Source organism: Scophthalmus maximus, chromosome 9, assembly GCF_022379125.1.
Source record: "Scophthalmus maximus strain ysfricsl-2021 chromosome 9, ASM2237912v1, whole genome shotgun sequence".
Taxonomy (NCBI): Eukaryota; Metazoa; Chordata; class Actinopteri; order Pleuronectiformes; family Scophthalmidae; genus Scophthalmus; species Scophthalmus maximus.
In genome coordinates, this window is record NC_061523.1 from 17791941 (window position 1) to 17819712 (window position 27772).

The following is a 27772-nucleotide window of genomic DNA, read 5'->3' on the forward strand; positions in this document are numbered from 1 at the left end:
GACTGACAGCAAATTCAATAATTCAAGATTATCTTTTGTGAACTAGGGAGAGGTGAAAAACCAAAAACGTGGTTGAGTGGAAGAAGCAAAAGGCACTTGAGATTTAAAACAGAGGAGTTAAGTAAATGTATATATATACTGTGTCTATATATATATATATATATATATATAGACACACAAACACACATATATATCCCAAAATTACACAATTTAACACAGGCTAAAAATAAACTGAGAGGAGAGACTAACCAGATTCCGTTAAAAAAAAGAATTCTGTGCACGTCAGCACAACTGAGAAGCCGGGATTGAGTCAGGTGACATCGACTGTCCAATATCCAGTACTACATAGCCAAGTATACTTATTCGAGGTTGTTCAAGGCAGAACAAAGGTACTGCTGTGGAAGGTGGTAGAGTGGGTTGTCCACCAATTGAAATGTCAGTGGTTCAACTCCTGGCTCCGCTAGTCCATTTGTTGAAGTGTCTTTGGGCAGGGCATTGAACCCAAAATTGTCCCTGAAGATCATGCCATCGGTGAGTGAATGGCATGTATATAAGTAAAGAAGAGCTGTATATACAAAAACACTGTGAATGTGTACGTAAGAAGTTGAATGTGACTCAAAGTGTATAATGCCTTGAGTGGTCCTTAAGACTAGAAAAGCTACTGTATATAAATGCAGTCAATTTACTAGCTTCAGAGAATGTTATCTTCTTTTCAGAAGTGTGTGTGTGTGTGTGTGTGTGTGTGTGTGTGTGTGTGTGTGCGTACACAAATGTCTGTGCACAAAGCATTAAGTGACATATTTTCTCAGTCAGCATTGTGTCTCAGACAGAATGAGCACAGTTTAAACCATTTAGCTGCACCATGCTCTGATAAAAAGATTGCATTGCAGATTATGAGGAATTTGTGTAAAAGCTATACCTCTTTGTTGGTATGCTAATAGTAATGGTACATTGCAATCTATTTCAAAAGAAACTGTAAAAACCAACAAAAGCCTTCCAGTTAATTTCAGGCTGTATAATTTCCAAATCCCTCATTTGAAAGTGCGACCATTTGCATGCAAGAATTGTGTTGGCAATTTATAGCCTTTCCAAATTACAAACCATTAGCAATATCAGAGCTGACGATAAAAATTCGAGCCATAAAAATGACCTCACTTGCACACTTTGGAACGTGCTCTTTGACAATGTCCCAAAAGCAAAGAGTGAGTGTGTGTATGACTGTGTGTGTGTTGGGGGGGGGGACATACAAGGAACAAGATTCAGAAGCCAAATAAATAATGGGCTACTTACCGCAACTTTGCTCCCAGTTATCTGCATGCAGCGATCAGCGGAGAAGGTTAATGTGCAAAAAGACACAAACAGCACAATTATTAGTAGGCTGGAGAGTCCTCTCCATTACACATTGAGGCATTAGCGTAACGTATGTGACATCAAACATCCTTCACACAATTATGGCAAACACTACACGAGTAAACTTTGTAATCATGTACACACTGAAGATAATGTCTGTTTGGCACCTGCAATTGTCCAAATATTTTCTTTTTTATATATATATAAGCCAGATATATTAAATGTGTTTAAATGAAAACATCATGACCAAAGAATTCACAAAGCATGTACATAAGAGAAGATATTATCAATACATGGCAACAACAACTGTGGAAGTGATGAGTCAACATGTTTAGACGTGCGAAGATCCACACAGGGGATGTATTAAACGATTAACAGGGTTAAATATGGTTGTCCTTGTGACTGACTGACACCAGACTCACAGATTAATCCAGGAGGAGGTACAGTGGCCAGTGTGGAGAAAGAGGCTATAGAGAGTCTCCCTGGACTGAAATCAATCAGCTGCCATTAGCACTGGCTTCAGGTGTCAAATTTGTGTGGCAGAGCTACCTTGACACATGCACATGCATTCAGCACGATTCTATGAGTTTATTAACCTTGTTATCTGTCAATGGTGACAGGTAGCAGGAGTGTTTTTATTACTGCAACTGTGGAGCTTGTTTCACAGTGGGAGGGTGCCTGTCAGCTGAGTAAATGTATTCTAATCTGTGACTGAGCGTCTCGTTCTCTGCTGCATGTTACCAAGAAAATGCAGTTGACTGCAGGAAGTTACAGAGCACACTAAGCTCCTTGTCTTTTACCACCTCGTTTCTCTCCTATTCTCTCCCATCCTTCCATCTCTTCTAATCTCCAATTCCATTTCTTTTATTGTCATTCTCAAACTGGAAGTCGGTGGCGATTTGATGCTTGATTTCCTCCTTTCCATCCCTCTACAAAGAGTTTATGATAGCCATAAAGTCTGTTTTACGCACGCCGCTACCTGACCACGCACATACTACTTTTTAACCATAATATCCATATATTTCTTGCTCTCCAATGCAGCATGTCACTGTCTAAAGGTCTTTGCACACAGGGGGCGTTTTTTTTGTGTGATTAATTTGCACATCAATATATTTCTTCAAAACAGAATTTGACATAAGTACTTTCACTCAGAGGGTGAATCTTAGCAAATAAGCAAAGGAGGTGGATTTGTCGGAGCTTTTGTACTGGCAGGTATCAACCAATCACTATACACTAGCATTTTAGGCTTTTCAACAACATACCTCAGATAGCATGGCAGTTGATAGTAACCCAGTATGGTCCTCTGTCTCCTCAGATGTGGCTCTAACATTCCCAGCCGGACTTCTAACTGTCCGATTGACACTGAAATATGTCAGGAACCAGGGTCTTGGTGGAGCTAAAGTTCATTGTATGAGGCAGTGGAACTCTACTTTGCTTTCTCCACTTGTAAAATGGAAAATTTCTTCTTTTTTCAGGTGAGGACTACGACTAGAGAGTCTGCACTGGATGACACTCAGGTCGTGATTTTTTTTTTTTCCTGCATAATGAGCTGGCGTGAATCTATTCAAACTCTTTTATTGAAAGGAGTTACAACCGGTGCTAATGTGCTTTGTTGCAGGTATGAATAGTTTTGATGAAAAACATTTGCAGGCAAGTATTTTGCATTTTCTGTGCATTTCGTTCATCACACCCCCAGTGTGTAAAGAAATTAGCAGAATACTTAATCTGGTTTCTGCTGGCTAGACTCTTTAAAATGTGTAACACTGACAAACAGATTGGATACTTTCCACAGATGCTGATGCCTATAATTCTGCATACAAATCTTTGAACCTTGTTTTAAAGCAGTTTGACCAAAATAACAGACACAATCATGAGGCTGCTCAGACAGACAGGGCGGGGATTGAGGGGGGAAAGCAGTTTGACTAACAAGTTTGTATGTTGAATACCATGTTACACCTTGTTCTCACAAAAAACTGTCAACCTCTGCTCAGTTTAGACAACAACTAAACTAATAACTTCAGCAGTGTTGAGGTGAGATCTGTTATGAGCATCCCTTATACTACAGTGTTATAATATAACCATTACTGCATTTGTTCATGATGGAAAGATATATACTATTTGCACAAATGCTCCAATGCACAAATGCTCCAATGCTGTGTATGAGGAAAGTCTACAAAGTGCAGTTACATTGTCCAATGCTCTGATGACAACACAACTTGAAGTGCACATATAAAGTTCCTTTATCTTCCTCAGTCATGGTAGCTAAACTCAGTCACCACCCAAACTGCTGGGGCTTAATCTGATTTGCCAAATGTTGTGAATGATTGGCCCATGCATCCAGGGCTGAAGGTGAGTGTGTGAATGTGTTTTGCTTCCCATGAAATATGATTACAATGATAGATAGATAAAAAAGGTATTTATCCAGGGGGAAATTTGGCCTGATGGTGGCAGTATAATTATTAACATTATTTCTAACTTGAATTAAACGCGATGGATGGGAGCAGTTGAAAATATCACTTTTCTACATAGGTGGTGTGATGAAGCCCTCCTTTTTGCAGTAGGACTGAAACATTCACTGATTCCACCGACTCCACTGTGCCGTCTACTCTGTTTGTGTGAGGGAGGGGAGAGGCTGCAGTCTGACAACAAAACGTGGTAGAGAACATTAAGCATTATTTTTTTCTTGAGTCTTTGGTTCAGGTGGTGTGCTTAATTGTGGTCTTGTTATGGTTTTAAAAACCCTTTGTAAATTAATGGCATGGTTTAATTTAAAAAAAATGTTTCCCCCCCATTCAATTTTACCTTGCAAAATGTGTATTGCACATTTTTATATCACAATGAAAATGGAAACACAATTTATCAAACGTCACTAAACAGGCTCAATAAAGAGAACAAGGTGGCACATTGATGGTCACATCAAACAAAACATTATACAAAAAAAATTACACTGTACAATCCCCTCTATCAGTCCATGCTGTCGCCCTTCTGCCTGCTGCTGAGACACAGCACATTTTAACAAGAATATATTCACTGTCGGTAGACAAAGTAGATCTCAGCAAAATAAGTAATTGTATTAGTGCAAAAAGAAATTCGGGAGGTGTTAATGAGGTTGGCACACATTTAAAGAAAGAAAGAAAGAAGTGACAAGAAAAGAGGTGAAAGAGACAGGCAGTGATTCATGCAAAGCTGATGGTCAAGGACGTACACAGACACATTCCTGCAAAAGCGGGGCTGGATCCCATTGAAACCCAGCTCATATTGAGATGAACAGGGTCAAAGTAGAATTCTCCCTTGAAAAGACATTTCATTTTGTGTTGTGGGTACTTTGATAGACTCCTGCTGAGGCACCTTTGTAGATTATGGGACTGTTCTCAATCTTGCCTTGTGATAGACCAGTAGAGCAGTGGCAAAGCACAAGGGGGTGGGGGGGGGACTTAGACTTTCCTTTGAAAAGACATATTTTACAAGAGTAGGCAAAGGAATAATCACCATTTTCTCATATTAGCTATTATTTAATAATGATATTCTGGGCTACTTGCTGATTTATACTTCCAACTCTAAAGTATTTTAAACCTGCATACTCAACACTGCAACAGCTTTAGGTTAAGAGAGAGTTGTTAGAGACAAATTTGAGTATTGATGTGGGTGTGGGGGAGCGGGTGACGTTCATGAATATCCCGCTTGTATTTTCATGGATGGAATAAAATAAATGATTAATAAAGTTTAAAACATATTACTCCTGTAAGAGTAAGATTAAAAATTATTATATTGTCAGATGTTCTATTGTATCACCTAAAAGAAAGCAAAAACAAACCGGGAATTTAGCTGAACGTTTGTGTGAAGCCATTGTAAAGCCGCTATTCTGCAATCTCACAGTCCTGCAGACGTCTTTGGTTGAAGAAGATTGAGTCAGATTAACAGTGAGAGCACCACAACCGCAATACAGAGACAGACCCCAACATCCAGAACGCATGACCATCACCATTTACATTTTGATTTTCAATGCAGCATATTCTCTTTTAGTCCACATCGCATGCTTATCAGCAACCACAAGCAACATTAGCCCCAGATAATGCCTAAATAAAGGACAACTCTTCAAAAAGGTTTTTTTAACTAACTTCAAAACATTAAAGCCATCATGAAACCTGCTTCATAAAGACTGACACAGGTATCAATATATTAAACCAATGTCATACTTCTGAGGTTTTTTGCTGACAACTGACTATAAATGAGCTTCTGTGGATATGAGGATTCTCCACTAAAATAATACATTTGGGTATATTCTATTAGGTATAGTGTTGTTAAGGTACTTCTATCAGATATAAATAAAATATCTGCTGATGAGCAAATGTAACCCATTTGCAAAGTAGCTTAAAATATTATGGCATGAGCATCGTCTTTTACAATTAAGGGTAATTAGATAATTTGAGATTTGTAGAACAGTTCTTATAGTTTTGTTTTTATACTCTTAGACAGCCAGTGTCTTAGAGAGACACAGTAACACCAATACCTATGTGTTTAGTGTCTCTTACTGCAGAGGAGATTTAGAAGTCACATCATTATCAGTCAAACTCCACGCTCAGCTGTCTCCGTGCATTATCACTATGTGACATAGTGTGCGGATGCACAGGTGCTCTAGTGTATGTGCACTTGCTTGAATCTGTGTTTGCACAGCTGCATCATCACTGACGTTCAACCATCCCCCTGCTTCAGTCCTATTAAATGTGATAGCAGGGTGCTGACAGACATCACATATTGTCCTCTGTGCATAGACTACAAAGATTATGTTATTCATTTGAATAATATATTGACGCTCACAAAGCATAATGGCCCTTTGAGGAATTCAATCATTTCAGATAATCATCATTATCAATAATGCCTGTTAATTACCATAACAATGAGGAAGGTAATAAATGATGATGTCAAGAGAGCACTACCCAGTCCGGGAACCGGTGGGGACAGAAATAATTTTTTGCTTCGGTGCCGACGTGGATTTTACCAAACAATACTTCAAAAGATGATAAAAGAATTCATCATAGATTCATGGATTACCGGCTAAACACCTTATTTTGTATTGCCATTATTGGATTATAGTGATGAAGTGGACAAGTTCCAGATGGCTCTACAAGAATGGGCAACATGATGCTAATTTTAATCTTAAATCATTAATCTAAATGTAGAGCAACTGAGTCTGACCAAATTGTCTTGTCATAGGCTGAATGCTGCCTAAAATCTCTGTGTTCACTTGTGTATTTGGTGGTTGTGCTCCTTACAGTTATACTGTTGCTGAACCCAGACTTTGATTGATCTTTATTTAAAACCAAATAACAGGGCAAAAAAAACTCATGCATGTACACAGGTGGACAACCAACAATTTTCATGCAGACACACGATTGGGCACTGACCATCCACCAAGAATTGAGCAAGTGAGTGACTACAATTTATAGCCCCTTAGATTGTGGCACAAGAGGGAAAACAATGAAAAAAAAAAAAATCAAAATTGCAATTAAAGATATGGTACTCGAGCATGAAGAGTGGAGAGCAAGACAATGACAGATGTCAGGGGTGTGCAGGTAAGAATGACAAAGCAAGCCACAAAACACAAGATCAAGATGAACTCATTCTAGAGAACCGTGTGGAGTGTCATGATACTTCAACACACCTACTACAATTATACAGTACACTTAAGTTAATAAAGGCACAGCACTTAAGTTCATTCTCTCACTTACAGATTTGGCAGTTGCAGAGATGTACTGGACTACCATCTCACGTTTGGTGCTCAAGTCCTTTCCACGCAGAGGAGCTTTGCGTTCCTCATTCAGGTTCATGTCCTCCTAGATACACAGTGAGAAATGGAACAATCAATAATGGTATAATTTGGGTATTTTGCAATGGTAGGGAATTGAAATAAGTAAAATGAATCATAAAGAACTCTAAAAGTTAAGAATATTTCATATGTAATAACAGTAATGCTTTATTACACAGTTATCGTGGAACGCCAAAGAGACAATTGAAGATAGTGGGAAACTTTAGCCAATCGCAAATCTTCAAGACTCAGCACACACTGCATTTACGCTGGTGACCAAGCATAAGTTGTAACCTTAAACGTAATAGAACAGATAAAATAAAATGTCGAAACCTCGAACTCAGTGCCGTGATATTTACAGTACAATAGTTTCCCTTGACAGAGGAAATATTTCAGATTTTTTTTAAAAATCAGATGATGTCCTTCTACAGTTGAATAAATTACTTTTGCATCTATTTTTCTTTGTCAGAGTCACAAGGTAAAGCAACAGGAAATAATGAAAGAAATAATTAGTCTATGAAATGGCAGCCGCAAGGCTATCGCAATATAAACTGTGCACCCCAACTCTGAACAAGAGAACAAAATCAAACAACACTACTTCTATTGAGGGCATGCAATCACATCAGACAGGCTGAATATGCAGTATCTGCGTGTTATTGGGAGTATTATCTTTGTGCTACTTTAATTCTGCATCACAAAAGACGTCTTTCATGTGAGAGACATAAGGGGATGGAGCGAAGGCCGGACAGAGCACTAAAAGCTAGGGAATGACATGATGATTAGAATGGAGGGGGATGTTTATCAGAAGCACTCTCTCACAAAAAGATGGCTCGAATGAACAGAGAAAAAACATCCTCCTCAGGGTTTCAGGATGGTGGACCTGAAGTTGTGGAGCCATGCTGCCCTCTGCCGGGAGGCGAAGACAATCCTGTGTCGTCTGGTTTGGCTGATCTGATTTGGCAGTGACTGCCTGTCGTACAACTTAATGTAAAATTATAAATTACGCATGTCACTTCTAAGTAATAACACAGTATTATGCAACCGCTTGAATATTTTACCGCAAGAACTGATTGTGCTTCATTTGTCAGTGAAGCATGGGCAGGAATCCCATCCAGGGCACCGTGACCTAAATTCATACAACTACATTTCCTCTGGTAAACACCCTCAGAGCTATAAAAAAAACTAAAAAAAACTATTAACATCCTTTTTGTGCAACACGGAGGGAAAAATATAAGGCTGAAACTTTGACAATCGGCAGGTTTTCCACCAAGGAAACCAGCAGATTTTTTAATTAATCTTTGAACCCTGCTAATTTATCTGCTTAATTGGCATTCAATAGACGAGGCAAAATGTGTCAGTGTATGCTGTAGTGGGGCAGGAGTAGAGGGCCTGCGGGATGCTTGCCAAGGGGGGCAAACTGGAGGAATGAGCCATCCATGTTCAGTCTCCAAAATGACAAATGCTCTTATTAAGCATATACACTCACAGTCTTCATAAAAAGATGCCCAGGATATCTTCATCTATGCTGCTGGTGAATGTAAATTGATGAGATCAGAGTTTGTATCAATGACCGTGGAATTTGTTTGAAATATCCTCCTGATCATGTCAGGGCTGGAAACTTCTGCAAATAATTTTCTGAATCACTGTGTTGCATAGAGTATGTATATATAGCTCAGTCCTTGAGTAGTAAGACAGTGACACACTACGTTCACTCTTTTGGCTCTGAACTCCAGCACACTTGATTTAAAACTAAACAATGGCTGAGGTTAAGGAGCTGACTTTCAGCGTTAATGGTATTTGATGGTGTCCACATCCCCAGTGGGTGAGCAGACCGAGGAGTTTTTGAAAGCCAAACAGTGCAATGCTCCTGACTGGCCAAGTTGGCCACCTCAATCCAACTGAGCATGTCTGTCACCCACTAAAGAGCAGCCATAATGAGATGCAATGAGTAAATATGGCTGCATTACAGCACTGGTGGTGCCAGGGAATGTACCAAGCATCTGCTGACGTCTATAAATCACAGATTTCAGGCAGACATTATCTGCAAAGGATCCGCAAAACAAATAATAAATATGCTAACTAATATATACATTCAATATCAATAATTACTGATAAATATTATAAATATGTTGACTTCATTTAAGCTTTTAATTAGACCTATACATCACCCGCATTTCAGGGACAATGAAGCAAAAGTTAAACAATTCCTAGTTAATGTTATACGCTTCCTAAAATTAAAACTGATATAAAAGCACTTTGACTTCATAGATATTTTTTCATTTAGTGAGCTTCAGGAAATACAGAAAGCATCAGAAATATGTAAGTGTCCTTCTACTTTGGGACTACCCTGTCTATACAAAATATATAACATTAGCTGAAATTTCAAAGTCCCACAGCACAATGCGACTGCAAAAGTAGCCCCATCCAGAGTGCCACGGGCTCCAAACCAAAGAAAAGAGCAATTAATGGCCACCATCAAACGTGTCTGTAGGTGAAATAAATATGAAGACTCCATGCTACTGGGAAAAGCGGATCTAAGAAAAATAGAAGACATATAAAAATGTTTTGCTTCAACTGTGACAAATCGGTTATTTTCCCCTCAAGCCTGATCCATGAGTGTGTCAGGGCACACACAGTAACTCTCTGGGGGCTGGTTTTAATGTCCTGGGGTAGGGTGTAACTGCTGAGGGATCACATAGGAGCTTATTAGTAGGAGTAACAATGGCGTATATCGAGGCACATAAAACCTCAAAATAGCTACAGCAGCACTGCAACGTGACATTCTTGTTTCACTGGTCCTCTGTCTCTACGAGCACCTCGAATCCATACACTGCTCTTGACAATGAGACATTCTCCAAAGAATAGGAAGAAACAAATGGGCACTGGAATCAAATCAATCCTAAAAAAGGATGCTCTTGGAGGCTTTCATCCTGACGGACAAGTTCAACTATCATCTGAGTAATAATGTCATGACTGCTAATGGCCACCTCAGAGGACTTAAGTGCCAATATGCAGCATCCATTGACACAAATTCATGGCAGAAGGGGGAACGGCACACCTCACTAAAACATCCACCACAGCTTTCCTAAAATGACTAATTTTTCACATAATTCAGTGCTGAACTTATAATGAAAGGGGCTTGCGATACGTGTATTGTGAAGGCTTCACAGCTGACTGAATCCTGATGAAATTAGTTCACATGTCATTGTGTGTGCTACTCTGTTGGAACCTTGTGGATTGAAGTCTGCTGCCGCAACACAGCTGCCTGCTCCTGAGTGAGATGGAAATACTGGACACCAGCGGATTTGGTGTTGTGCATTTTTATGAGCAGCTCTGAATTCCAGCTGTGCATGTCTTGGGAAATAAGAAGACAGAACACACAGAGTAAAGACAGTACTGTACACTAAACCATCCATAGAGGCAATGCTGAAGGTAAAGTACTCCTACTCTCAATGGCTAGCTTCAAAATATCTAGGAAAGAGTTCATCTGGTTTTCTGGTGTTTCTTCCTATGTTTTCCCCAAAACGCTTTGATGACCTTTCAGTAACAGGCCATGTGCTGTTTAGAGCTTTGAGGATACACAGCGTAATGTGTAAACCACTTTTCCAGAGAGAAAAATACTTTCTCCAAGTCATTAATGCACAGTTGGTGGTCTCACTAGTATGACATGGGTTATCCCTTCATTTGAAGCCAGTTAAACATCTAAGGCTGTGGTATGTAGCGCCATGAAATCAATCAATAACAGAATGGGTGAAAAGACATAAAGGGAGCAACTAAAATGTATGTGTGTATGACACATGAAAAGGGATTATGGTTGCTGAAGAGGAGCTGCTAGCATCAAAAGAAACTACCACTGTCATTTCTGTTTTTGCGACATCAAAGCAGAGAGGTTTACAATCTATTACAGTGTAGTTTACAGTCTAAATAATGGTGGCTCCAAAACTACATAAGTAAATAACCATTTTCTGTTTTTATTTTATTACAGTTACTATCCGTCCCAACTCAAAGTGTCAAGGCCTGTCAAATGTCACACCATGTGTCATTTTCTGTGTCGTCTGTCACTGAGCAAGTTGAAGCCTCGGTGTAATGTCACGCCACTGTGAGCACAAACATAGTAATTGAGAGGTCGACTGAGTGACAGGGATGAGCACCCAGGCAAGAAAACACAGAGCAGTAGCCTGATGAAAACCACGAGCACTGGTCGCATTTCTCTGGCCCTGGCAATGAAGACCATTGTATGAGAAAAAAGGAAAGGCAGCCACTGTACCACGCTCACATACACACTCAAAGAGACATTATCCACAATAGTACACACACAACCTATGCAATGAAGCCAGAGTAATTCGGCTCGGCACTTCAAAGAGATGGGCTGAAAGCTTTTCGTTAGATTTCAATCCTGCAATACATAAGGCCAAAAATGCATTTCAATGGGGAAAATCACAAGTGTGACAGAGCTTTGACCCCACAGATCGGTGTGAAGTGAATTCTTAAGTTTAGTGTTTCACTGACAGTGGCCTAGGGACAACGTAGTCCGAGGCCCGCATCACCAAAGCTTAACATCTGAATGCACAATGTTTTTATCAAAACTATAAATACGGGCAAACATTTGCCTCATTCCACCTCTAACGTGGCTTATCATCTGAAACATGTAAATGGCCTAATATAAGCCACTTAGCAGGGCTGTATATTTGATAGCCTAGATGATACTGATACTGATGATACTAGATAGATAATGTGTGGAAATAAATTAACAAATGTTCAGTCTCCTTGCTGGATTTTATCAGGCCAGATTGTGTTGTGAAACAATAATTTGCATAAAACTAGGAGAGCCTTGAAAAGCAGTCATTTCAGTATCAACCTTTTTTTTTTTTTACATGCCTGGCAAAGCTTTGCTCTCTTAAAAAAATCTCATCAGCAGTAAAACAAGGACACAAGATCTTTGGGTATATGTTGATATAAAAAGTATAAACTTTACTTTCTGCCTTGTCAAACTCCTTCACCAACATTCACAAAAGCAGCTCTGTTTTTTTTGTACTTTGTCTGCACAGATTTATGGATCAATTTATGATTTCATAAAAGAATGCTCATTATTTATGATTCTGTGCCAGCTGTAATAAAACTTTTGTTTAGTACTACAGATGACCCCTGTGTAAGAGAGACATCACACAAATAAATACAAAGCTCACCATCATCTTCTCAAAGAGGTCAATGATCTCCTTCTCTGAGAGGTTCATGGAGCGGTCGTCAAAAAGCGGCTGAGGAACAGGCAGTTCTGTCTGGGTAGAGAGGGGATCTGTTGGGTGCTGTATAAGGGGCTTCTCCTTCTTCGTGCCTGTTTTCCGGAAACTGGTAATACGATCACGCTGAAAGAAAAGAAAAGTGTGTATGAGATATTAAAACTTTGCACTGCAAAAAAACTGTTCAGACTACATCAAGTGGAAGGATGACTGCTTTTAGTGACTGCTGATATTTCAACTGAAAGAAAACTAGTTTTTTTTTTCAAAAAGGAGTAGGTTTTCACTTCCTGTAACCAAAATTTCACACATTCAAGTGTTGCTTTGCATCTTATTATCTGAAGACATGGCTAACTACAGAACACAGTCAAACAGGATGCTCTGATGGCAAGGACATCTCCGGATGTGGTTCTACCATTTCATCCAGAATCCCTGCTAGCGATAACTTTAAACTCAGTTTTATATGGATGAAAAGAATTGCAGCTCTGCCCTCTGTGGGTTGAATGGTTCATGCCTTTTGCATAGTTAACCACACCCAACATGCGCAACTGACCACACAGGGTGTGGAAAGAGCAAGAACCAACCACTAGATGACAGTGCTAGCATCTTATCAAGCCTACATTTGCGTCAGTCTAGTCACCTGGAGATCATGAGGCTGCAATGATCATAAAAACACCAGAAAACACAATATTTAGAATATAAAAAGTGATAGTTTGTGTTGGTGCCACGAGAAGTCAAGCCAAGCTGTTGCCTAAATCACTTCACTCTGATGAGCATGAAGGCATTTTCATGCCTCTCTTCAATATATGCAAGTAGTGTGGAAAAACAATCTTTGCTATGTCAATCCATCCAATGATTGTTAAAATATTTCTGGACCTTGTTGGTCCGACAAACAGAATTTGCCATTACTAAAACCTTATGCGAGTTTTCAGAAAAATACAGAAATAAATTTTTTTTTAAAAGTTTGTTTGCAATATCTCGGTAGCAAAAAAATGTTTAACATGTTGACATGTTACACTGCAGAGAGTTTATCAAGACTTCACTTACCGTCATACCCCAAGGATTACCTGGTTATGTCATTACAATAGACGTACATTATCACATTAAGCTCGCTGTTATAATGTCAGTGAGCCAAAGGCGAGTTTCCGTATATTCATTAGTTGAAACTATTGTGGTGATGCAGTAAGGTTTAGTGTGGGAGCAAAAAAGTACATGAAAGGCATGCGACCAGGTGATGTTAGTCACATTTAGTTAAATGGAATGAAAAAGCCATGCTGGATGAATGAACACATAGAAGTCAAATGGAAAGACAAACATATGACGATAACATACATGATGTCACTACTGCCAGTTGTGTGAAATATTACTGGATGGATCAAACGTACTGTAAGGCCAGACAAATCATTTCATTCCTGATAGAGAACATTACATGTTGACATTACATTGTACACCCTAAAACTATGCAATGCCATATACGCTTGTAAATGTCAAAGTCAGGCTATTTATTAACTCAGGGTCTTTAAAAACCCCTGGGCAGATCGGCACATCAATCATAAGTTCCACAGATAATTGCACACAAAAGGATTTATGAGCTGCTGACAAAAGTTGAGATCCTAAGGGCTAAGTTTGTTCATAATGAAAACTTTAGCCTTACATACGCTGGTGGTGCTGAAAAACAGCACCATGAAAAGCATTAGGGAGTGCTCCTACACCAAGAGACCAATTTAGGCTTTTCTGTTACTATATAGTAACAAAAGGTCACTTTATATAGTAACACTACATTTAAGCTATATTTAGTTTTAGTCTTGAATATTAATTCAGTTATTTGGCTTTTGGCACATCTGACCCATCCACATATTTCAGTCTAAAGTCTCATGCAGACATAACAAAATGTGAGATGATGTAAAACAAAACTAGTCACACCAAAATGAAACCAAGCACCTTACCATATCATCAGCCAATGTTTTTATGTGTATATTCTGTTGGAGGGAGGGTACAGTGTGAAAAACAAGATCCAACCGAAAAAGACAACACCCACAAAGTGCACAGTATGTGTCCCATCTGAATGCATGTACATGTACAGTGTCCTCTGGTTACTCCCTCATTAATCCATCAGAAGCCAAATTAACTTTCCAATAACAAATACTTTGTTTAATTAGTGGTGACAAATGATGTGTGCTCAATGTCTTAGAACCACGCCAAACATTAGCCCATTCTCATTATGTTTCGTTTTTTTCCAATAAGGATATGAGCATATTCCAGATACTGTACATCTGTAGGATTGGACAATACTTGATGTTCCCAATAAAGAGTATTTTAATGTATGTAAGAGTGAACACCCTAAGCACACACACTTTAAGACATACAAGACATTTGACATAAAATGAGATGTATCAGAAAGCACATATAATCCCACAGACATAAGACACACACCTGTTCAAAACACCCACTGGAAATATATTATCTTAGTGCTGCTTGCTTTAAGTTTTGTGTATGCTATGAATATTACACCTTCACAAGGCAATGTGTTGCAGTCTGGCACAATTGAACACCAAAAGGTTCTTTTATCCCAGTAATGTGTGTTGTAAAGAGCATCTCTTGAAGTGACAGTGGCCCAAACAAATCATTGTTATAAACTCCAGTCAAATACATTGCCAACTTTTCAGTTATCTGTCCTTTTTTGCAAATCAAATCTAAGCATCCTCACAAAATGTTACAATCAGCTCAAAAAAAAAAAGAAGAAACCACAACTCATCTTTACCGCAGATGTTCTTCGTCATCTCAGACAATACGCCTGGCTACTGCCAAAGGCTTGTGACTCAGTGAGGGACAGCCATTTGAAACACACCTCACATGGCAAGCGGTAGCAACACTGCCATATGCTGTGGTGCTAGGCTATGAAGTACTAATGAGAAAGGCGATGTGGGGTGGTGATGGCCATAAAGCCTGCCTCCAGCCGCGGATGTCTCCACTATTCTAATCAGGAAACTACTAATGCTGGGGTGAGCGAACAGATCGGCTCTAACCTGTACCTCCCTCTGCGCATCTTTATCAGCTGTCGCTCTGGGCAACACTGAGCAGACACTCAAACTGCCAAATCCATCACTAGTTTTGTATGTAACAACTGATCAACAGTTGTGAGATTAAGCTACAGTATAAAGCACAGAAAACAGAGCTTCAGTCTCTATGTGCTGTCCAAGCAGGACTAATATGTCATACTCATTCACACATTGAGGCTTCTGTCTGGAATCGCCAGGTATTTGTTTCATCATCATTTGTGGCCTTCAATACAGCAGCAACACATCTCCCCAAAGCTAAGAATTTGACCTAAGCAACAACTTTTCCCATTTTTATCTCAGATCGTATGTGTCATTAAGCCCAGCATTCCCTAGAAGTCTAAAACTGCGTGAAACAATAGCTTATTTTCAAATGGAGTACTTAAACATTTTCTAATCAATTTAACAACAATCAAACCACTGTTTGGTTAATTGCCTTGACTTGAGGGCCTTTCCTTGCCCATTATCTTGGCAACATCGCAACAATGCAATTTAACATCTAACAATTAAGCTTGCATGTCCTCTGGGCTTCTCCGCTTATTAAAGTAAACTTTTTCATCATAATAAATGTTTATTACCCGACACATATTCCTCTAAATAATCAAATTAGCTCTGGGTCCCTCCTTAATCAAATATGATTATGACTCCATGCAGATCCTTAAAAATGAAAACACAAAGCAATATTTCACAACTTGAGAGTCAATTTGGGGACACAAAACCATACCGGTATGCATATTTTACACAATAACTTTTCAAATTAATATCACGCAGTACAATTAGATTACATCGTGTAGAGACATATCCTTCCATTGCTCTTGGTTTTATTACAGAAAGCCACCAGGTGGCACATGAAATAAATTTTCATGTAAGATGGACAACAGACCAACTTTGTTTCAAACTGGCAGCCGCTGCAGCGCTTTTTAAATAGCAATGCCTGTTATACACAACCAATTTAACCAGACCATCTGTATGATGTCATTTTAACTCACTCATTGGAACTATCACTATAAAAATCAGTAGCCACGATGCTTCTGTAAAACCAGTTTAAACGGAAATTAGGTTTGACTTTAATTAGTTCTAATAATAACAAAGGAGTCTGCCATTGTTGGCAGTGAGAACTGTAATGCAATGGGCTGCTGACAGTTCTTGGCAACTTCATGAAACTACCTTGTCTCCTCAGTTAAATCATCAGCTACATGATTTTAAGGGAATAATGTGGCAAAGAAATTCATGTTTGCCAGGGTAAAAAAAATCAAGACACTAACAGAAGAGCTGTGCGATATTTAGAAGAAATGTACACATTTTATAATAAGCCACATAACTAGGTAATACACTTCAGTACCTCAGCAGTCAAGCTGGGTTTTCAAAGTGGAAAATCTGTAAACTCAAAGCTGGGTGTCCATAACTGTCTTCTGTTTATTCAGGAAGTTACAATTAGAATGTATTTACTAATTTATCCTGATTTTGAAAAAAACATCTATTAAGTCCAACATCAGAACTGTACAAGGGTCTAAATGATTCAGTTCTGACAATAACAGGTTGCAGTTTACATTATCATTTGATTTTTAGCTCATATTCTTTGTGTTCAGTTAAACAAAATTAGGCTTTCAAATGAAAGTACACTACACGGAGACAAAGCACAGAACACAGGAGACATCTGTCTGAATGAGAAAATTGGTTTCCCATTTCACCACAGTATATAAACAAGAATCTCCCTTAAGTGTAGTAACTGTGTGAAAAAATAAAAGATGCAGTGACACATGCACTGATAACAAAGCGGCTTAACTGACAAAACTTCTTTTGTTAACGTGGAGCCAGGTAACTGTCAGCAGAACAGACATAAGTGATGATAAATCACAACACAGACTGCCACAATGCAAAGGATCAATTGTGAATGACAAAACTCAGAGCATGGCTTGAATATATTCGAGGAGAAAAATGACAACAAGTGAACACGGGATCCTCTGAATGTCACCATAAAGGGCTTCTAAATTTGGGTTGTTCAATAGGGTCCCATTAAGAAAAATGGTGTGGAGTCCTGATGAATGCATATAGAAAAATACAGATTGACAACATAGGCTTTAATTTTAAACCTTAATCTAAAAATACTTCATGTATTATTTTAAGAGGGAAATAAAAAAAACAACACATTTTTTACACTCAAAAACAACCTAGTACCACCAAGATCCAAGACAAACCTGTAACTGACTGGCCTTTAGGCCGTCGCACTACTTTCTTCTAGTTACATTAGAGAGTTGTGTTTGCCAGTCATGGCCATGAACTTCTAAATTACATAATTTGTCTTTGTGTAATCTGATCAGATACAGCATTGCCAATATCATGCTCAATTTTAGGGGAATGGCATCAGACGGCAACAAATACCATATGAGTAACTAAATTAGACAATCTAAACAAATCAGTTTTTCTATATTAATCTGGTTACAAAGTCTTCTCAATGGCCGTCTTTGTAAACTCTGAAAGGTAGAGCACTACACAGCTCACACTGCTGCAAAAGATTTCTGAAAGCATGCGCATAACATTTATCCTTCCTGATAAAATCTAACCAATGAATCTCTGAGTTTGCCCTGTCTGTGAGTACTACCTTTTCAAGCAGAGCAAAGAACTAAACAGAAGAGGCCACAAGACCAGCTTAGACCAATTTACACCTCGCATTTCATGTGTCTTATATCCAAACTATATCTGGGGACCATTTAACCATTTAGAGTATATTACTATCAAAACTGACTTAAGTAAGCACTCCTGGTGTTTTACTGTGCAATGTTTAAATAATTTTTTCTGAACATTTAAAAGACAGTAAACATCTGGTTTCATTTGCACTACAGCCCAGAGTCTCATCTTTATTCAAACATTGCTATAGATGTTTTCATCTCCCCAGCCGGAGGCCTGTTCTGAAAAGATTCACTGAGTTGACTGAGCAACTTTGCAGAGTAAACCCAATAGATTTTCTAAATTGGTGATGGGTTTTTCTCAGTTACCAAGACAATTTTGTTAAAACTTCAGTGTCTGAAGTATGACAGCTGGGTTAACAAAAAGACTGCATGCGAGGGATATGCATTACTCATAAATGAACAAAAACTAACAAAACAAAATTTTCTACCCCACACTTTCACAGACAATATATTTCTATTTGCATGGTAGCAATATAACAACAATTTTAGATAATCAAGATATTAATTTAGCACAGAAGCAAAATATTCTGCCAGTACCAGCTTCTCAAATATTAGGTGGGTATATAATGATAATATAATATACCACAGACTTAAAATACTACAATATCACATAATAATAGACTGATTGATTTGAAAAAAAAGGATAATCAACAATCAACAATAAGCAGAAGTTCTATTGTGGTCTACAGCATTCACTGTTGCTAAACTGAACATCTCCAAGATATCTGTCAGACTTACGAGCACATTTAAAAGTGTTCCAGTCACATATGAGACTGGCCACTTTTACCTGAGGTGAGAAAAGACATAACCACAAGAGAACATATCTGTCTGTGAGTTAGTTTCACAAATAGGAGAGAAGGTGAGAGTAAGCAGTGCATATATGACAAGCTTACACACAAGAAGACACCAGGAGACTCAGACTCTTATTCCAGCACAGAGAAATCTATCATACACATGTACCACGACAGTTGTCCTCTCTGGAAACTGGAATAGGAACAATTTTAATCAAGCACAGATTGTCAGTTGTTGTCCTAAACAACTAAATTAAGCCTTGAAAAGTATAATCTTGAATTTGAGATCCTTTCACTTGTTTAATTCCAACGTAGTTCCAATCACAGAACAAATTATTAAACAGAAAAAGAAAAGAATGCACTAGATTTCTGTGAGAGCTGAAGTGGCTTTAAAAGGGCATGAGTGCTGCTATGGCCTTATTATTTCAGGAAAGTGCTGGTACCGTTTACTTTCCAAAAACAGCCTCTATTGAAAAAGGGAACGCACACAACCGCCAGTACAGCGAAGATATGAATGGCTCTACACTGGATGATCATGTGACTGAAGACCAGCACAGCAATGCCCTCAGGTTATCGCCGTCTCTGTTAAAAGAAATTTTCTAGTGCTTTACCCTTGAGGTCTGGCAAGCTATGTAGCTATTACAAAAGTTGAGGTTTGTAACAAAAGGAGCAAAATGTCAGTGTAATTAGAAATTCTCAAATTGTTCAAGATATCACATAGAAATTTAATTTGAATTTAAACTGACTGCCATTCTGAACTAAATCTGTTCCAGCAAAGACTAAAGTAAATCTACATTCATTTTAAAATACATTTATTATTCTGGATTATTTCAACAGAAATTGAGAATTACAGCGGTAAAGTTGCAGTGGTTACATATGTTCAGTAAATTGTGTCCTAATTGCTGCCATGTGCAAAAAGATATGAACTCATGACCTTGTTTTTTTAATCTGTAGACTGTTTGCTAACTGCTGGCTCATGATACTGTACATAACTAAAATGCTCTTGTTAAATGTTTTTTTAATCTAATCACAATGCCTGAAAATATGCCGTTGTATCTGCCACGATAGCGATTGTGCCTGTCACATGCAGTACCTTTGTGATATTCAACAATACCATAGAGTTACAAAAGAGTTTAATAAAATACGATGACTCATGATATCCCTGTATAAAGCCTTGGATCAGTGCATCATGTCCATCAGCCATTATGTTGTCATTCTGCATTGACCCCTTCTTAGTGTGACCCATATAACATGGGGAGATTTATTCAAACAATTTGTTTTTATTTAACTGTTAAACTTTAAAATCTAAATAGCCAGATTTAATTTCTTTGTAAACTGATTAAAAAAACTATATATACTGAACTTACATCAATAAACACTTATATATTATTAAATACATCAGTGGCAGTGACAGACTCCTCCTCCCAGGAGATTCAGCAAGAAAAAAAGCTCCAGCATTAGAACCTTTCAAAATAATTCAAGTAAAAGAGAAGGAAACCCCTGCAGCCTGGCCTACATGTGACTCTGCAGCAACTCAGTCAAAACGGAAACACAACGAGTCATCAAACTACTGTCTCCAACTATGAACAATTTCAAACGTCTCTCGTATTATTACATGAAGACTTAAACGCTCTGATGCTCAAGAAGCTGCCAAATAACTGTCCCATTCTCACGTGTTTGTCTGTTGATGTACACTAGGCCTCAGAGTGTGACACTGAGCAGCAAGTCTGTTGGTTTCTTCCACCGTGTGACTAAAGCATTCTTCACCACTTCCTCCCTCCCCAACTTCCTGAATGCCATTATTAAAGCAGTCACATGTGGTCTGCTTCCTGTCGTTTTTCACACATCTCCCTGACACAGTCGCATGCAGCTACATTCACCCAATAACACAATGGGAATATAGGGGGGGAAATGGAGGGAACAAGACACAAATCCTGTAAAGATTGACCAAACAGGAGATCGGCAGTTCAGAATAGCCTCAAGTGTGTGAGAGAGTGACAACTTGTGTTAACTGGGTGCTAACATGACCTAAATGATCCCAGAGGCTTCCCCTCAAGCTCATGAATCAAAGTGTCAAGAGCTTCAAATACCAAAGCTTCCAACACCAGCAGCAAAGTAATCCATTAAATATGATCCACTAAGTGATACTGTTCAAACTGTCAAACGCATGAAGGTTAACCTACATCGGTGCTCTGGATTCAAGGTTCCCATTTTTCAAATCTGGGATCAAGCCTAACACCCATTGTAACTGAGTGATGCAGACTGGACACATCATAAAAATTACGGCTTTTTCCTGATATATATACAGTATGATATAATGTCTCTTTAAATCTGGTAAAACAAAACAAATACAACACGTCAGAAATGGTTGGGTGGTCGCAGTAATTAACCTCTCAAACTTCTGTTGTGGGTCATTTCATGTGAAAGGAAGACGACATTCGGTAGCACTTTCTGTTGGCAATGAAGCTCCCTAAAATCTTAACCATGCAGGCTCGCCGGTATCCTTTGGCTTAGCCGTGTTCATTTCCACACACTTTTCACCGTCACCTTCACACGGTGAAGCTCCAAACAGCAGATCGGAGACATTGAAGGTTAACACTAATTAGCTATACCTGTAGCTAGTGGGTGAGCTGCGCAGTTAAGTGACATCACCTGCGCCCTCCCCATAGGAAGCCCCTGAGGATGATATAATAATACAGAGGTGAGAATTATTTTCAGATCCTGTATCACGAGAATGTATTATTTTTCCAATGTTATGAGCACAATTACTTCTCACTTCCTTCAACAAAGATGATATTTTTTTAGAGCATCCAATTAAAAACATACCAAGTGTCCCACCTTTCTGCAGTAGATAATCAGTTAGGTTGTAAACTACCAACCAGACTCCATCTCCTCACTCACACAAACAAATGACCTTTGAGATACCTATCATCTTTAATCCTTTTGTTACACATAATAGAGAGCAGAGCAGACAGACACAGCAAACATGAATCAGTCCCTTGGCTGGCTGATAATATTACAAGATGAAATTTCCAACACACTACAGATGATGAAGATCAGTAGTTCTGTTTTGTGGTTACAAATTACAAGTTTAAACTTCAATAATTATGGAATACTATTATCCAAATTTTATCAACTTTGCCGACGTGCAGGTAATGCCTTTAATAAATATTTTGTGTGCCTCAGCTCTTCCGAGGGACATTCACTTAAAAATAACTTGATTTTGTCTCATAATGGTGATTTACTCTTTTACTAAAACTGGTACTTTACTGTAAGTGATTATCTAAAACCCCACCAATGTTGTGTAAAAATAACTTTCCTCTTCACATGATCTAGATCTGTGGATAAAAGGGGGTTGTGATCAGCAAACAAATGCTGCATGTCACAAGACTGCATGTGATGAGGTACTAAATCTTTAGAACAGATGCATACATATGTTATCGTAAATAGTGGTAGTAATAGTCACGAGGGTAAATTTACAAAATGTATTCACATTTGACAATAAATTATTAAATTCAGCGAAAGTGTTGGTTGTTAGGCTTGAGAAAAGGTTTCTTGAGATGAGGAAATCACTGGAACTGGAATTTTGAAATCAAAACATAAATATATGGTAAAAGAAAAAGTCCACAACAGCATGTTTTATTAATGATTGTAGGTTGAAAATAGTCTTGTTCCTAGTCAAATTGTATTTATTCATAACGCCAAAAATCACTACTCATAATTTAAATCAGAGTTTGTGATGTGAAGTCACGTGGTTATTTTAAAGATCCACTGGGATGACTTTTCCCTCAAGCTGGTCTGTATGATGTCAACACTTACTTTGGTATGCAGAGGGGTAATATTTCTCCCTTTCTGCCAAACCTGCTCCCTGGAATTCCTTTAAATAAAGACTTCATCAGCCTGTTTTATTCGATGTCACGTTGTAACAATTTCAAGAAAAGGACATCATCACAAAGGACAGCTACAAACAACAGAAAAGTTTTGCCTTATCTCTCTATCCCTGAACACTGTGGTGTGACTCCAATGTCCTTGGCTGAGTTAAGTTTCTACACCCTCGGCCCAAAGCCCAAATGGTGTTGCTGTGATGTAATCCTGCCCATTGACTTGTAAAACAAACACACAGCTTTCAGTGTTTCTCCTCTGCAGACTGGTTTGACTTAGCTCAGACCAAATTGTACCAGTGACTGCCACTTTGCCTATGAGCCATGCAAATGGTACTGTGCTTGTTTTAGCAGGTCTGGGTGTGGAAAAGCAGTGACAACCTCTGGTTTAATTCTGTCCATGACAGATATTACCCCCAACATTTTGTCTCGACCGCGTCTACACAAACTACACTGCTCGTCAGAAATGAAACCCAACAGCCCCACATAGGGTAAACTGTTTATAGTTAATCTTACAATGTCCATCTGTCACATACATTTTCGTTCGTATGAGATGACATTATCATCTAATAGACCCTTCTAAGAAAAAGTGAAATATAACTCATATTTCCATTTGCCTTTTTAAACAGATCCTGGATTGCAGTTTCCCTGTTGAAACTATGCAAATACGTTCAAGCGAGTATATTTCAACTTAATTAAATGTTTACAAACAAACTTGGGAGCTACACTAACCATTAGTGAGGCCAAATAGTGGCGATAAACAAGAGAGGACAGATCAAGGCTCCACCCATGGATAAATAATGGTTACCTCCCTCAAACTCAGAGCTGAGTTGAGATTTCTGCAACAGCTGACTACTCTGCTTGGAGGTTTGAGAAGCAGGGGATGTGTCTGGCCCTGAGTCCACTTTACGAAACAAAAAGAAGTGACTTGCAGAGACTTCTCACTGCTGACATACTGAATGCTTGTGTTCTCCTGACGCCCTTGCGGACAATTTAAAACTTGGGAAGCGGGCTAATCAAGAGTCACGGGCTGTCGTTAGGATTTCTCAAGACAACACCCTTTTTGTAGCCCTGGGATTGCATGTCATTTCACTCCTCTCTGGGATTTCCTGTCTGGCCGTTATTATGGTCACACTTTCTCTTACCTTAAACTTTGCTGTACTCAACCAGCGATTACAAGTGTAGGACTGTTTTACCAATCTGAAAAAGCAGCAGTGGTGGTCTAAATTTTCTGACAATTTAATAACAGAGTTACAAGGAACACCACCTGCTGCAAGTAAACAACTGAGGTGTTAATAAAGTAATTAGCGGTCAGCCTCGTGGTCACCAGTCAGTCCAATTTTGCCAGTCAGTCATTTTTTACCCCTCCAAAAAAGTAGACACACTAGCCAACCTACACACTAATTTCCACATTTGGTAGCAGTGGCTCTAATGACACTTTTTCACACCAAGAAAGTAAACAACCTCAAGTAAGGCAACGCTGCTTATAGTCAATTATTGGCTGCTGAGCGGTGACAAAAGAGTTCAAAGGCTGCTAAGTTTTCCACAAACTTGGAAAAATAGAAACCACAATCAACACCAGCCAACGTTTTTCTAGTTTATGATCACGGAAAAAATGATTTTCAGCCGCTGGTTTCTACAGCTTCTGACAGCCTTGAGACACTTACATGTACTCAACACATTGAATAATGAAGTTTAGATTTAGAGTTTTACATTTCCCTCAAGATAGTGAATACCAGAAATAACTTAATTAAACATGTAGATTCTGATGCTCTTTGTAACAAGAGAGGCTGTTCACCACAAGTACTGCAGTAGTTGAAGAAATCTGTCACAGCACAGCATTAGCTGTCAAACACACCATACAGAGTCTTGCACAACATCACACACCTCCCCTCCCAAATGTTATGATCTCATTTCCAAGCAAAGAATGCAGAGAAAGGAACGGCTTCAATGACACCAGAGCAGCAATGATGCAGGCTCAGACTCTACATATACTATTCAACTAGCTCAAACCGAAAGAGTTGCTTTAAATGGAATGAATGTTCATGCAGATTTGAGTCGTTATCTAATTGACACAGTCCTGAGAAATTAAGTTTCTTGTGCTGATAATACTGTTCAGGCTGACTATGGGTAAGTTTCATCACTCGTATACACTCACACCGCCACGAACCACAATGCCATCACACTGAGTCACCCAGTGACTGCACTTTGTCTTTGTGTACATAGAAACAAAACATATTAAAGCCCAACTGTCACAACAAGAACGCTCCTCGAAGAACTTGTAGGAAAACGCATCGATGATCCACTGAGTGCTTTTGAAAAGTGAAGCACTCAGTGAAACCGTATCTCTTGTTTTGTTTTTTTCTCTCAACAGCTATTAGCTGCTCCTGCGTCGGGCTGCATAAAAAAAGTAATAACAACAAGTCAATAGCCTCGTCCTGCACCCACCAGAGATGTTCTGTATTGATCACATGCTGTTCACTAACTGCACCGGAGTTATGTTGGTTTGATTTGACCCAATAACGATCAAACGTTCAGAATAGTCAGTTATAGGCCTAATAAAGCCTTTTCCACAGAAAGTTTTTTTCTGCAGGGTTGCGAAACTTTCTGAACTGTGGAGTGGTGAAGCTTTCTCATGCTGACCGTGGCTGAGAGTGTAAAAGAACCCCTGCTTGTGGGACTACAGGATGTGACAGCTCGCCATGCCACAGGGCCAAGAGAGTACACTCTTCTGAATATATACCTACCAGCTTTTTGTTTTTACCCTCGTCCTCGCTCGACTTCTTCTTGGAGGGTTTATTCGGGTCCTCCCCGCCGCTGGCTTGATCCATCTCGGCTTTTTTAAAGTTAGATTCCCCCAGCCCCCCTCCCGAAAGACTTGATCAAAAGTTCAAAAGTTGGCAAACTCCACCGGCACGGTTTGAACAACACGTATACAGCAAGAGCAATCCGGGTTAGGTCTTTTCCAAATCCATCCCGTGGGAAGAGTCCGCAGCAAAAACGTTTCAAGCTGACCACTTCCCAGAGAGTTCCCGCTTAGTGTCCAAGTGTCAGGGAAGGAGGAGGAGGGGAAGGAGGAGGAGAAGAGGTGTGGTAGGATGTGAGGGCTCCTCGGCTCCAGCAGAAACGCCAGTTCACACAGCGATGGGACGCTTTCCCTGAAATGACATGAAACATTTCGTTAACACTCGTTCAGTCGCGCTGCCCTCGAGGCGTCACGTCGCACCAACGTCTGCGTCAACACGTGTTTTCCGAGCTGCGTTAGTTAGTGCGCCGAGCGCGGACACGTTCGACGCGCCGGGCGTTAAAACAGATGTAAACAGGACGTGGCCAGATGTTACCGGGGACAGACGGACAGCACGTCACGTAAAGACAAATGTTTCGACACGTGCACACAGAGACAGCCCGTGTGTCCGGACGGTGGCACACGGCGCAAACTTGCGAGTTGGCAATAACCTAGTAGTGTCCCACACAAAAAGAAAACACGCTCCGTGTCACAACCAGGGTGAAGTGGCAGTTGTGCACCGACCGGGCCGTTGTTCAACCGACACAGCGGATATCGACAATAATTAATGAAGCCTTTTTTTTTTCTTTTCTTTTTGTTAAAGGGGGGAAATCACCGTTGTTCTCTCATTTGCTTTGGGATACTTTGTGGTGCCGAGCACTTAGCCCTGCTAGCATGAATGGACTGCTCCCCGGCGGACAGTAGCGATTTGAACGGACACAAGAACGCGCGACCACAACGCGACACCGTGCTCTCAATCACGGAGCGAACAATAAATAACATCTCAAAGAAAAACTCACAACAACAACAACAAAAAAAGAGACCCATCCGAGGCTTACCTTCGCAACCGAACGTGAATGCCAGGCCCACGGTGATTCCGCCTGCCGCGGCTGTGATTGGCCCGCGTGACACGCAGGGGAGTGGGAATTCCAGCCGCCATTGGTCAGATCAGCTGCCAGTCACGACGTCGCGTGGCGTCGAGGCGTCGAATGGGAGGAGACTCTGATGACGTAGAGGTCAGTCTGATTCAGGTCTGATTTCACAGCGGGCGGATGGGATGCGCTCCGCTTTTTAAGAACAGATCTTTGCGAGTGTGTTATGAAAGACCGAGGGCGTGAATCTCTGTGTGTGTGTGTGTGTGTGTGTGTGTGTGTGTGTGTGTGTGTGTGTGTGTGTGTGTGTGTGTGTGTGTGTGTGTCTGTGTGTGTGTGCGTGTGTTATTGTTGTGCGGTTATCCATCATATGGGCCTATGTGTCTGTGTTTGCATTTATTTGTTTTTTTGCATATTCAAGAAAAGAAAATATTTTATATGAAGGGGCTTTTTCTCCTGCAAAACCTGTACAGCTGTAACCTCTCAGTATTTGTTTTTTTATGCACCAAAACACGGAAGCAAATTCCTTGTACTATTGGGCAATATATACGATGCTCTGTTTCTGATTTTGAGTGTGAATGTTCGTTCTTGACATTGTTGCAACAAAAAAAGAAGTTCTTAACACAATGGCTCACTAGAAGCTTGTATCACTAGAAGCTTGTATTCTAGTGATGGCAAACTTTTCAGATTTGCACAAATGTATTTTTACAGAATTGTATAGCCCTCCGGAATGTCCTGATCTTTGCCAGGAGATCGCTATGCATGGAGACAGCACCCAAAGGGACTATTATGCAAAAATAATTCCGTACTAGCAAAAAACACTGAAGTATCTCTATGTTATTGTCAATACTATGAGCCAGGTTTACATGTTCATTTTTTTCTGTTGACAAGCCTTCATCAGGGCCAGAGTTCCAATGCGAGTGTACCGTCAGCAGCATTAGTTATAGGACATTATATGTGCTTTAACATCCTTGGCTGAACTGAAGTATTATCTGTGACTCATAGTTCACAAAAGTTTGATGAAGAAGACACAGGCAGAGTGTATGTCCTTGTCAACCAGGAGATAAACCAGGTAATAAACAATCAAA

The 27772-nt window shown here is 39.5% G+C and overlaps 1 protein-coding gene across 5 annotated transcripts in view; it reads right to left on the reverse strand.

The window, feature by feature from the left end:
• The window catches only part of diaph2 (diaphanous-related formin 2), a 330230-nt gene extending 303497 nt beyond the window's left edge, over positions 1–26733 (reverse strand). For 3 of the 5 annotated variants that reach the window (XM_035649043.2, XM_035649040.2, XM_035649038.2), the window contains exons 1-6: positions 26652–26733; positions 25556–25966; positions 14337–14369; positions 12343–12519; positions 7080–7184; positions 1291–1311 (exon numbers count right to left, since the gene is read on the reverse strand). In XM_035649043.2, coding sequence (XP_035504936.1) covers positions 1291–1311; positions 7080–7184; positions 12343–12519; positions 14337–14369; positions 25556–25639 — 420 coding nt within the window. In that variant the 5' untranslated portion in view covers positions 25640–25966; positions 26652–26733. The remainder of the gene's footprint in view (positions 1–1290; positions 1312–7079; positions 7185–12342; positions 12520–14336; positions 14370–25555; positions 25967–26651) is intronic. The other 2 variants (XM_035649042.2, XM_035649041.2) reach the window with 2 other exon arrangements.
• Between the last annotated feature and the right edge of the window lie 1039 nt (positions 26734–27772).